General features: G+C 46.5%; 1 protein-coding gene across 6 annotated transcripts in view; it reads right to left on the reverse strand.

Moving 5' to 3' along the window:
* Positions 1-11322, reverse strand: part of vcanb (versican b) — a 40896-nt gene extending 29574 nt beyond the window's left edge. For 4 of the 6 annotated variants that reach the window (XM_082958122.1, XM_082958123.1, XM_082958120.1 and 1 more), the window contains exons 1-6: positions 11092-11321; positions 6120-6191; positions 4888-5265; positions 2843-3017; positions 2543-2670; positions 2142-2435 (exon numbers count right to left, since the gene is read on the reverse strand). In XM_082958122.1, the coding sequence (XP_082814248.1) occupies positions 2142-2435; positions 2543-2670; positions 2843-3017; positions 4888-5265; positions 6120-6191; positions 11092-11110 (1066 nt within the window). In that variant the 5' untranslated portion in view covers positions 11111-11321. Of the gene's footprint in view, positions 1-2141; positions 2436-2542; positions 2671-2842; positions 3018-4887; positions 5266-6119; positions 6192-11091 lie in introns of all 6 variants that reach the window. The other 2 variants (XM_082958119.1, XM_082958118.1) reach the window with 1 other exon arrangement.
* Between the last annotated feature and the right edge of the window lie 660 nt (positions 11323-11982).

Here is an 11982-nt window from a genome sequence, read left to right on the forward strand (position 1 = left end):
AGTAAGGTAGAGGGAGGAAGGAGAGGTTGCAGACGTTGAGACTGCAGTAAGGTAGGGAGAAGTAAGGGGGTTGCACATTTGCAGACTGCAGTAAGGTAGGTAGAGGATGAGGAGGGAGGAGAGGTTGGAGACTGCAGTAAGGTAAAGAGGATGAAGAGGCTGGAGACTGCAGTAAGGTAGAGAGGAATGGTAGGTTGGAGACTGCAGTAAGGTAGAGAGGATGAAGAGGCTGGAGACTGCAGTAAGGTAGAGAGGAATGGGAGGTTGGTAGGTGGCAGACTGCAGTAAGGTAGAGAGGAATGGGAGGTTGGAGACTGCAGTAAGGTAGAGAGGAATGGGAGGTTGGTAGGTGGCAGACTGCAGTAAGGTAGAGAGGAATGGGAGGTTGGTAGGTGGCAGACTGCAGTAAGGTAGAGAGGAATGGGAGGTTGGTAGGTGGCAGACTGCAGTAAGGTAGAGAGGAATGGGAGGTTGGTAGGTGGCAGACTGCAGTAAGGTTGAGAGGAATGGTAGGTTGGAGACTGCAGTAAGGTTGAGAGGAATGGGAGGTTGTAGACTGCAGTAAGGTAGAGAGGAATGGGAGGTTGGTAGGTGGCAGACTGCAGTAAGGTAGAGAGGAATGGGAGGTTGGTAGGTGGCAGACTGCAGTAAGGTAGAGAGGAATGGGAGGTTGGTAGGTGGCAGACTGCAGTAAGGTAGAGAGGAATGGTAGGTTGGTAGGTGGCAGACTGCAGTAAGGTTGAGAGGAATGGTAGGTTGGAGACTGCAGTAAGGTTGAGAGGAATGGGAGGTTGGTAGGTGGCAGACTGCAGTAAGGTTGAGAGGAATGGTAGGTTGGAGACTGCAGTAAGGTTGAGAGGAATGGGAGGTTGTAGACTGCAGTAAGGCCGAGAGGAAGGAAAAGTTGCAGACGTTGAGGCTGCAGTAAGGTAGGTAGAGGAGGAGGAGGTAGGAGAGGTTGGAGACTGCAGTAAGATAGAGAGGATGAAGAGGCTGGAGACTGCAGTAAGATAGAGAGGAATGGGAGGTTGGTAGGTGGCAGACTGCAGTAAGGCAGAGAGAGGAATGGGAGGTTGGAGACTGCAGTAAGGCAGAGAGAGGAATGGGAGGTTGCACACTTGCAGACTGCAATTAGGCAGGTAGAGGTTGGGGATGTAGGACACTCAAAGACTGCAGCAAAGGAGAGGTGCAGGAGTTAGGGGAATGCAGTAATGCAGGGAGAGGAAGGGGACACTGCATACTGCAGTAATGTAGGGAAAGGAATATGATGTATGGGTTAGAGATTGCAGTTAGGCATAAGGCAGGGAGTATGGGGTGATATAGTAAAGCAAGGAGCGGAAGGGAGTGGGCCATTGTCTTTCCAGATGTACAGTACATGTTTACTGTGCAAACAGATGTGTCCAACATGGTATCACAATAAAAGTCCTTTTAAAAGCTTTAAATGCTTGTTGGGCCAGAGCCTAACAAATGCCTGTAACTTGAACTACAATATAAATCATGTCAACTGAAAATGAACAGATAAAATGTAAAGTTTGTGTGTTGCTCAAGCAAGCATTCAGCCTTTTACTGTAACCTAACAGTTTCACGTTAACCAGCCTTCATCCTCTTCTCTCTATCTCTAATCCTCTCTCTCTCTCTAACTCTCTGCCCCTCCACTCTATCTCTCTGCCCATCTCCCTCTCTCCATCTCCCCCCTTCTCCCCTCACAACCCTTTCTGTGTCTCATAGATGTGCTCTGTCGCAACAGGCTCGGTCGTTTAAACAACCCTCAGCAGGAAGTGAAAACAAGGTGAGAGTTCATCCTCACACAGGACGGGCCATAACTCATTGAGCCTGAGAGAAACTACATAAATATCCCTGATGCTACTCCGGCCTGCCAAGTCTGAATGTCCGTCAGTACACTAGAGGAACAGCTCCTCTCTAGCCTGCTACCCTCCCCCCTCTCTCCTTAAGAACATGTCTACTCTTTCCCCCCTTCTCACTACTTCTCAATCCCATATCTCAATGTCTGGCTCCTCCTGTCGCTCTTCTTCTTCCTCCCCATCCTTAATATCATCATTGTGATCATCATTGGCATCGCTGTCATAGTAGCAGTGACAGCAGCTTTAGCCGTGGTGGTAAAAGCATTGCACAAGTCTTACCCTTGAAGCAGAACGCTCCATGTCTGTCAATAGGTTTGGGGAAGCCAGTCTGGTCGGGGAATCGGTACAGAGTCCGGACCCCCAGCAGCCCTCCTCCACACTGGGGTCTGGGGACGGAGATGGGGTAGCGGGCGCTCCCGTCTGACAGCCAGCCGTAGTCACAGCGATCCAGGCCTCCCCGCCACGCGGCGAACAGGTTGCCAGGGGAGGCGAGCACCGCCCCGTGCGTCTCGCACGTACGCTTAGCCTGGCGAAGGGTCAGCTTGTAACGGATAGGAGCATAGAACACCTCACCTGCAGGGGGAGATGTATGCACACTTTACCCAATGAGACACACGCTTTAACTCACCATCAGGAAACACCAAACACTAAAACTCACTCATGCACACACACTTACTCACCGTGTAGTTTGTCTGCGTAACAGTAGACGTCGTAGGTCTCTTTAGGGTCTCTGAGCCCATACGTCCTGATCCCTGGCCTGTGCATCATATCGCCCATGCAACCAGGACGGGGCTTCGTGATTGGGTATCTACAGGGAAGAGAGAGAGGGAGCATGGGAAATGTAGTTTACCATACATACTCTGTAAGGGGCCGGAGGTATCCTTGAGACGGGTACTAAACATATTTTGTTTCAGCACCTGGTCATCACCAGCCACATCAGTTGAGAGCTGCGATGCTTTTTAAGTAACACGCAAACACACCTGACTGTCTGGTCGGCTATCCAGCCGGCGTCACACTGGTCCAGTCCGTCCTCGAAGGCGGCAGTCAGCTGTTCGGCCGTAGCGATGGTTGCCCCGGCCGCGCGACACGCGTCAACGGCCCCAGGAAAGGAAAAGGTATAACGGCTAGAAGCAGACCTGTAGTGGAACACCACACCTGGAGAGACAGAGGCAGGAGGTCAGTTTGTGTGGTGAGTGCCTGTGTTTAGTATCGAGAGGGTTACAGAAAGGACGCAACCAGAGAGCCCACTTTTACAAGCAATTTAGAAATAAACTGTCGCCCAGATCCACTTACTGCACAATAAGTACATTCAAATAAGGAAACGGAGACAACCAAGTAACACGAGCATCATACTGCAGATAGGACAGGGAAGAAGACTGCGCTGCGATACTTTAGCTCTCTGACATCCTGAAACTACGCGAGGATGTTCGTCTGGTCCAATCAGAACCCTGTTTTCCAAGTTCATAAGAGAGTTCATTGTTTCTCCCTCTAGGAAACTGGCTCCAGTTGTAGAGTTCACTGAATAGACTGACGAGCAGTAAAAAGAGTTGTTAGTCGGATAGAGCCGTCTCTGGTTGTATCTACACACAGAGACTGTACCAACAGACCGTTCCACCAACAGACCGCTGTTCATCTCTAATGCACCCTATGTGATAATCTGGGCTATTCAGGGGCTTTCTCCTTATGAAAGATACCCAGCTTGAATGCCACACAGTAGTATACTGTGCAGATCATTTGCAATTGTATGTTCAGTTACCCATACTACAGGCATAGAGCCAGGTCTTCCTCGGCATGCAAGCCAGAGAGACTCAGAGAGAGAGAGAGAGAGAGAGACCTGGAGACAACCGGTGGTTCTGTTTACTCAAGCACAGCTGTTTGTGACTAGACTGTCATGCTGTGACATATGGTGAAGTAACTAGCTACTGTAGTTTCAGGTTTTATTAGTCGTGTGTACAGGATACACATGGTATACACCATCCAGCGAAATGCTGACTTGTAGGTTTGCTGAACGGTGTATGCCACGCGTATCCTGTACATTACCCTGTGGAATCTACTGACGACTTTGTCAGATGAGGGCTACATTCCTCGGGTTCATCTCTCAGGAGTACTTCAAAAGTCTCGCCGAGTGTCCCTGGGCAGAGCGGAGGAAAGAGCAGTCCACCTCTATCTTATCCTCAGACGACACCAGCCCTGTAGGTCTGCGCCGGCTCAGCACGAGGTAGTGTGTTACAACCAGAGAAACACAGCACCTTCCAGGTAGTTATACTGAGTAATGTTTCTCCATCAGCTAGCTACGTGTGCAGACCTGGTCAACAACAACAAAAAACGTTCCAGCCAGCCATCTGCTCTGCCTCACACGTCCCAGTCTCAGTCCCAGACTGAATCTCCTGCCGTCTGAGCAGGTAACGCCCCTGAAGGTAATGATACACGCGCAGGTGAGCCACTAACGTACGTCTCCAGGTCTCAAGATGTACAACACAGTCCTGCTCCTGGAGTCCTAACAACGCCACGGTCTGCCGGTTAGTGCCTCAATCTAGCGACGATGACACGGCCTGCGGCTCAGCTCTGCTCTCCAGGAAAGCGAACTGCACCGTTGCACCATTATAGCTATACAGGTGCGGAACATAATTGCTAATCATTTGTAGAAGCCCAAACAGATCATATTTGACTAAGACACACGTAGGCATTTCAAACCTATTACGCGTGGGAATAGTTGGAAACAGATTGAAATAACTCGCAGCTGATTTCTTAGTGGTTTTACAGTCTTTCATGTCCAACAATGAATTTGCACAGAACATTTGGGTGCCAGTTGGGGAATCGTGAGCTAAAGGCTCTCTATGGAATAGCATGTCTGAGTGGGAATGACACAAAACAGGTAGCATTAGAGACCTTTACATGATTTTTATTACCCAACAACTCCTGTAAGTGATGACAATAGCACATGGACCAATGGACACATTCCAATAGGCGAAATGTGTGCGTAGTGTGTGTGTGTGTGTCTACTACCATGTGTGTGTCCACTCACCGCTGACATTGAGATGAACAGTATCCTGGGTGTCCTCCATGTCATGCATGACCTCGCAGCGGTACAGCCCAGCATCGCTAGCCCTCAGGCGGGCAACAATCAGTGAGGCGTCGCCCAATGCTTGGGGGTGGTTGGGCACCGACACCCTGCCCTTGTACTCCTGCTCCACCTTGATCACTCCTCCCTGGGCCACCAGCACCACATGCTCCCCGTCTTCCTCCAGCTTTGTCCACTTGATCCTGAGCTGGTCCTCTGGGCCCTGTGTGCTAGGGGTGTGGGTGGTTGGGGTGATGGAGAAGTGGCATGGTAGCACCACCCTGCCAGCCAGAGAGCCACTAGCGGGGGCAGCCTTCTCTACCTTCATCCTCCATGATTGATCTAGAGAGAGAGGGTATTACTATCTAGCCATATTGTAAGGACAAAAATGGCTATATTATCAAAAAGCAAGTACATGAGCTTTGGGGTCAGGGCACGGGGTAAGGTTGAGTGAGGGTCAAGGTGAGGGGTTAATATATTCAACTACGGAGTGTGCGTGTAAAGTCAAATCAGAACAGAAGGCACAGAGGGTGGATGGGTTTAATTCAGAGCATGGGTTTAGTTTGTGGATGGGTTTAGTGGAGGGCTGTACTGTATGTGATCCGGATAGCTTACAGTGTGATTAACTTGAACCCAGATGTAGGTAAGTGAATGTGTGTGTGTGTGTGTGTGTGTGTGTGTGTGTGTGTGTGTGTGTGTGTGTGTGTGTGTGTGTGTGTGTGTGTGTGTGTGTGCATGTCTAGAGCACGGCTTTCTCAAACTTGGTCCTGGGACCTCCCAGGGGTGCACATTTCGTTTTTAGCCCTAGCACTACGCAGCTGACTCAAATAATTAAAGCTTGATGATGAGTTGATTATTTGAATAAGCTGTGTAGTGCTGGGGGGGGGGGGGGGGAACAAAAGGCTCACTTATTGGAGGCCCCAGGCCCGAGTTTGAGAAACCCTTTTCCAGAGGATTGAGAGAAAATGAATGGAGCTGAGTGAATGCCTCGCTCTGTTTTCTGTGTGAAACTAATGACCTGTTTCCAGTTTGTTAGACTCTGATCCAGAGTAAAACGCACACACGCACACACACGCACGCACGCACGCACGCACGCACGCACGCACGCACGCACGCACGCACGCACGCACGCACACACACACACACACACACACACACACACACACACACACACACACACACACAGCAAGACTCACCTTGTTCAGTGAAAGCACTACAGAGAAACATCAGCCAGAGCAGGTGCCTGAGATGCAACATCTCTACAAAACCTGTGGAACAAAAAACACACACTGGGTTGATCACATCCAAATGGTCATGAATTGTATACCGGTATATACAGTAATGTTACTTTAGCATGAACCATAAACGGTAGCGATTAAGGGGGAGAAGCCAGAGTGAGCCCTGAACCAGCGACTCTGTGATCACAGGGACAATTTCAGCCTCAGGGAAGTGGAGGCACATTCTCTGAGAATAGAGAAAGCTCTATCTGTGCGCGTGCGCACGCATGCGCACACACACACACACACACACACACACACACACACACACACACACACACACACACACACACACACACACACACACACACACACACGAATAAACTCCTAATATGACTCCAGGAGCCTCACCTTGCATGGCCCTATTGGGGAAACTATGCAGTCAGTTTTTGCACGTATTGATCAAGTATGAGGAAGTGACATATTGTAGGCCTATGTAGTGTTGTGGAAAACTCAATCCAAAGATTAAGGCAGAGACTAATTGAATTGTAGAACAGTGAATTGTTTAATCAAGCAGCTGCAAGGTAGATCCCTCTCTGATTGCAGTCAGGGAAGGAGCTGCAAAAGTAAATGGTTCCATGTCCCTTATATAGTGGGAGGTGATAACACAATCATACTGTTAGACAATAGTCATTTTATACAAGCAACCGTTCCAGAAGACAATGGCCTTGTGTTAGGGTGCAGACATAACAGGAGTCTATGACAGGCCTTGACATCACAGATGAACAGAGCATAACCCTCGAGAAGTTACAACAGCTCACACCAAATTCAGCCACAACAGTAGACATGATTCTTGTTGTTTAGGCTTTCAGTGTTGAAATCCTTACATACTAAACTTGCTTCAACCTACCTCACTTCAATACGACAATGAAATGATTAAGTAAAACACAAACACAGAGCTAGGGAGCCATAGTCAGGGTAGGTTCCAGGCATAAGCATTTGCTTCGGCCCCTGGCCGAAGTCGGAAGTTTACATACACCAAATACATTTAAACTCAGTTTTTCACAATTCCTGACATTTAATCCTAGTAAAAATGCTCTGTCTTAGGATCACCACTTTATTTTAAGAATGTGAAATGTCAGAATAATAGTAGAGAGAATGGTTTATTTCATCTGTTATTTCTTTCATCACATTCCCAGTGGGTCAGAAGTTTACATACACTCAATTAGTATTTGGTAGCATTGCCTTTAAATTGTTTAACTTGGGTCAAACGTTTCAGGTAGCCTTCCACAAGCTTCCCACAACAAGTTGGGTGAATTTTGACCCATTCCTCCTGACAGAGCTGGTGTAACTGAGTCAGGTTTGTAGGCCTCCTTGCTCTCACACGCTTTTTCAGTTCTGCCCTCAAATTTTCTACAGGATTGAGGTCAGGGCTTTGCGATGACCAATCCAATACCTTGACTTTGTTGTCCTTAAGCCATTTTGCCACAACTTTGGAAGTATACTTGGGGGTCATCAAAATTTTCCTGCCTCATGGTGCCATCTATTTTGTGAAGTGCACCAGTCCCTCCTGCAGCAAAGCACCCCCACAACATGATGCTGCCACCCCCATGCTTCACGGTTGGGAAGGTGTTCTTAGGCTTGCAAGCCTCCCCCTTTATCCTCCAAACATGACGATGGTCATTATGGCCAAACAGATCTATTTTTGTTTCATCAGACCAGATGACATTTCTCCAAAAAGTACGATCTTTGTCCCCATGTGCAGTTGCAAACCGTAGTCTGACTTTTTTTATGGCGGTTTTAGAGCAGTGGCTTCTTCCTTGCTGGGCGGCCTTTCAGGACTCATTTTACTGTGGATATAGATGCTTTTGTACCTATTTCCTCCAGCATCTTCACAAGGTCCTTTTCTGTTGTTCTGGGATTGATTTGCACTTTTCACACCAAAGTACATTAATCTCTAGGAGACAGAACGCGTCTCCTTCCTGAGCGGTATGACGGCTGCGTGGTCCCATGGTGTTTATACTTGCATACTATTGTCTATTCAGATGAACGTGATACCTTCAGGCGTCTGGAAATTGCTCCCAAGGATGAACCAGACTTGTGGAGGTCTACAATTGTTTTTCTGAGGTCTTGGCTGATTTCTTTGGATTTTCCCATGATGTCAAGCAAAGAGGCACTGAGTTTGAAGGTAGGCCTTGAAATACATCCACAGGTACACCTCCAACTGACTCAAATTATGTCAATTAGCCTAACAGAAGCTTCTAAAGCCATGACATCATTTTCTGGAATTTTCCAAGCTGTTTAAAGGCACAGTCAACTTAGTGTATGTAAACTTCTGACCGACTGGAATTGTGATACAGTGAATTCTAAGTGAAATAATCTGTCTGTAAACAATTGTTGGAAAAGGTACTTGTGTCATGCACAAAGTAGATGTCCTATCCGACTTGCCAAAACTATTGTTTGTTAACAAGAAATTTGTGGAGTGGTTGAAAAACGAGTTTTAATGACTCCAACCTAAGTGTAAACTTCCAACTTCAACTGTACATTATTTTTTTAAGGAACTCAGTTGAGATCTCAATTTACTGTTGAGTTAGAATAGTAGAATACACAAGGTGTAAGTTAAAAATGTGGTTGTGTATCAGCAGTTTTTCTCTTGTGTTGTCAGTCAGTGAGTTACTCAATTAGCCACGTCAGCTTACCATATTTTCCTTGGTAAGTTAGTCTAGGCAGTTACTTAAACGTGTATTAATCATGGCCAAATATGGACTATGCAGGGCTTGTGCCCAGGGGCCCTGACCTCCAGGGGGCCCCCATTGATTTTGTTAGTCACTCTCACTCAATATCATTAACATGGCAAAGGTCATGTGTAGAATTGCAGTTAATTAACTTTAAAACTGCAACAACAACAAAAAATATCCACCTCATGGCAAAATGGGTAAAATTGCAGGAAATTTGCTTTATAAACGGCATCTGTGCCCTATGGCAAAATTTGTAGAGTTCCATGAAATATGTTATAAAGAAAAAAATGGTGGGGCGTCTTTGATTAAGAGAGTAGTATTGGAACAATCAATGAAATGACACACTGTGACAACCGCTTTGACAAGCAGGGACAACATCAGTCCAGCAGCTCCGTGGACACGGGATTAAGACACACCTGGTTGAAACTGGGGACAACTTTACTACGGTCGTTCCCGCGCGCAATTGGACAGCTGCCTGTGACGCGCGCGCCACTCGGAGGCGTCCCCGAAATTGAACAGATAATCTCGCTCGTCTCGCGCTCAGCCTCAACAGATGTGCTGACAGAAGACAGCTGATCACAGATAACCTTATCAGTGTGAGAACATAAATCAACCTGACCACCATAACACTGACATCTCTCTGGTGATAAATCACAGCAAGCAAAGCGTCAAACATGTCAATGAGCAGATATCGATGTCAAACTGCAAATCGACTCGAAGCCCTCTCTGATTGCAGTCAGGGAAGGAGCTGCAAAAGTAAATGGTTCCATGTCCCTTATACAGTGGGAGGTGATAACACAATCATATTGTTACACAATAGTCATTTTATACAAGCAACAGTTCCAGAACACAATGGCCTTGTGTTAGGGTGCAGACATAACAGGAGTCTATGAAAGGCCTTGCTATCACAGATGAACAGAGCATAACCCTCGAGAAGTTACAACAGCTCACCCCAAATTCTGCCACAACAGTAGACATGATTCTTGTTGTTTAGGCTTTCAGTGTTGAAATCCCTACATGCTAAGCTTGCTTCAACCTACCTCATTTCAATACGACAATGAAATGATTAAGTAAAACACAAACACAGAGCTAGGGAGCCATAGTCAGGGCAGGTTCCAGGCATAAGCATTTGCTTCGGCCCCTGGCCGCGAGGGGGCCCCGACCCAAAACAAAATATATATATTCTTTTTTTAAGGAACTCAGTCGGGATCTCAACTCATTGTTGAGTTAGAATAGTAGAATACACAAGGTGTAAGTTAAACATTTGGTTGTGCATCAGCAGTTTTTCTCTTGTGTTGTCAGTCAGTGAGTTACTCAATTAGCCACGTCAGCTAACTATTTTTTCCTTGGTAAGTTAGTCTAAGCAGTTACTTAAATGTGTAGTAATCATGGCCAAATATGGACTATGCAGGGCATGTGCCCAGGGGCCCTGACCTCCAGGGGGCCCCCATTGATTTTGTTAGTCACTCTCACTCAAATATCATTAACATGGCATAAATCATGTGTAGAATTGCAGGCAATTAACTTTAAAACTGTACAAATCTATCTCCACCTCATGGCAAAATGGGTATAATTGCAGGAAAATACCTTTAAACAGCATCTGTGCCCTATGGCAAAATGAGTTAAAATTCCATGAAATGTGTTATAAAGAAAAAATGACGGTGCGCTGCTTTGATTAAGAGAGTAGTATTGGAACAATCAATGAAATGACACACTTTGACAACCGCTTCGACAAGCAGAGACAAAATCAGTCCAGCAGCTCCGTGGACACGGGATTAAGACACACCTGGATGAAACTGGGCACAATTTTACTACGGTCGTTCCCGCGCGCAATTGGACAGCTGCCTGTGACGCGCGCCCCGAAGTTGACCAGATAAACTCGCTCGCCTTGCGCTCAGCCTCAGCAGCTGTGCTGTTAAGGTTATTTGTGATCAGCTCATCTGTGATCAGCTGTCCTCTATCAGTGTGAGAACATCAATCAACCTGTCCACCATAACACTGACATCTCCCTGGTGATAAATCACAGCAAGCAAAGCGTCAAACATGTCAATGAGCAGATATCGATGTGAAACTGCAAATCGACTTGTAGGCTAAGCGACGGAGTAAAACCGCAGTTTGTTTGAAAGTTATAATAAGACAACCCTTAATATACGATAAAATACAATAGGCCTACATAAAAAAAAGCAATTCAATTAACATGTATAATATCATACCTTGGGTCCTGATATCCATCAAGTAAGTATTCGATCTAGTTTCCAAAGAGCCCGGGTTCTAGTCCCAGAACCAGGTCCAGAAGAGTAGATTAGCGCACAGATGTTTTGGTCCCAGCTGTTACAGCGCTCTCTTTTCCTCTCTCTTCAGAGCGCAGTCTGCTCGGACATCAGCTAGGAGTCTCTTCCGCTCTGCCTCGGTTGCAAGTTCAAATCCTTCTCACACCCGCTACTATTATCTGTCACCAGCAAGAGGAGGGGCACACGACCTACACCCCAATGTTGATACCGCCCCGTATCAGAAAACACAGAGAGAGAGGTGGAAACTGAGCTGCACTTCCAAACCTCCTTCCAAACGTATGACCATATTCGAGTAAGCCATTTCCCTCAGATTACACAGACCCACAAAGAATTCGAAAACAAACCCAATATCGATAAACTCCCATATCTATTCGGTGAAATCCCAATGTTCCATCACAGAAGCAAGATGTGTGATCTGTTGCCACAAGAAAAGGGCAACCAATTAAGAACAAACACCACTGTAAATACAATCCATATTTATGTTTATTTATCTTCCCTTTTGTACTTTAACTATTTGCACGTATGGCATTTGAAAAGTCTTTATTCTTTTGGAACTTTTGTGAGTGTAATGTTTACAATACATTTTTATTGTTTATTTCTCTTCTGTTTATTATCTACTTCACTTGCTTTGGCAATGTAAACATATGTTTCCCATGACAATAAATCCCTTCAATTGAATTGAGAGAGCGAGGAGAGGGAGCGAGCGAGAGAGACGCCCCAATATATGCTCTACAACTTTCAATGACTCAGTAGGTCGCTGGCGGAATCCCAAGCTCCGGGAATAATTTCACAATGTTTTCAATGTCTTCCGGG

This window comes from Salmo salar, chromosome 11 (assembly GCF_965601325.2).
Source record: "Salmo salar chromosome 11, fSalSal1, whole genome shotgun sequence".
Lineage (NCBI taxonomy): Eukaryota > Metazoa > Chordata > Actinopteri > Salmoniformes > Salmonidae > Salmo > Salmo salar.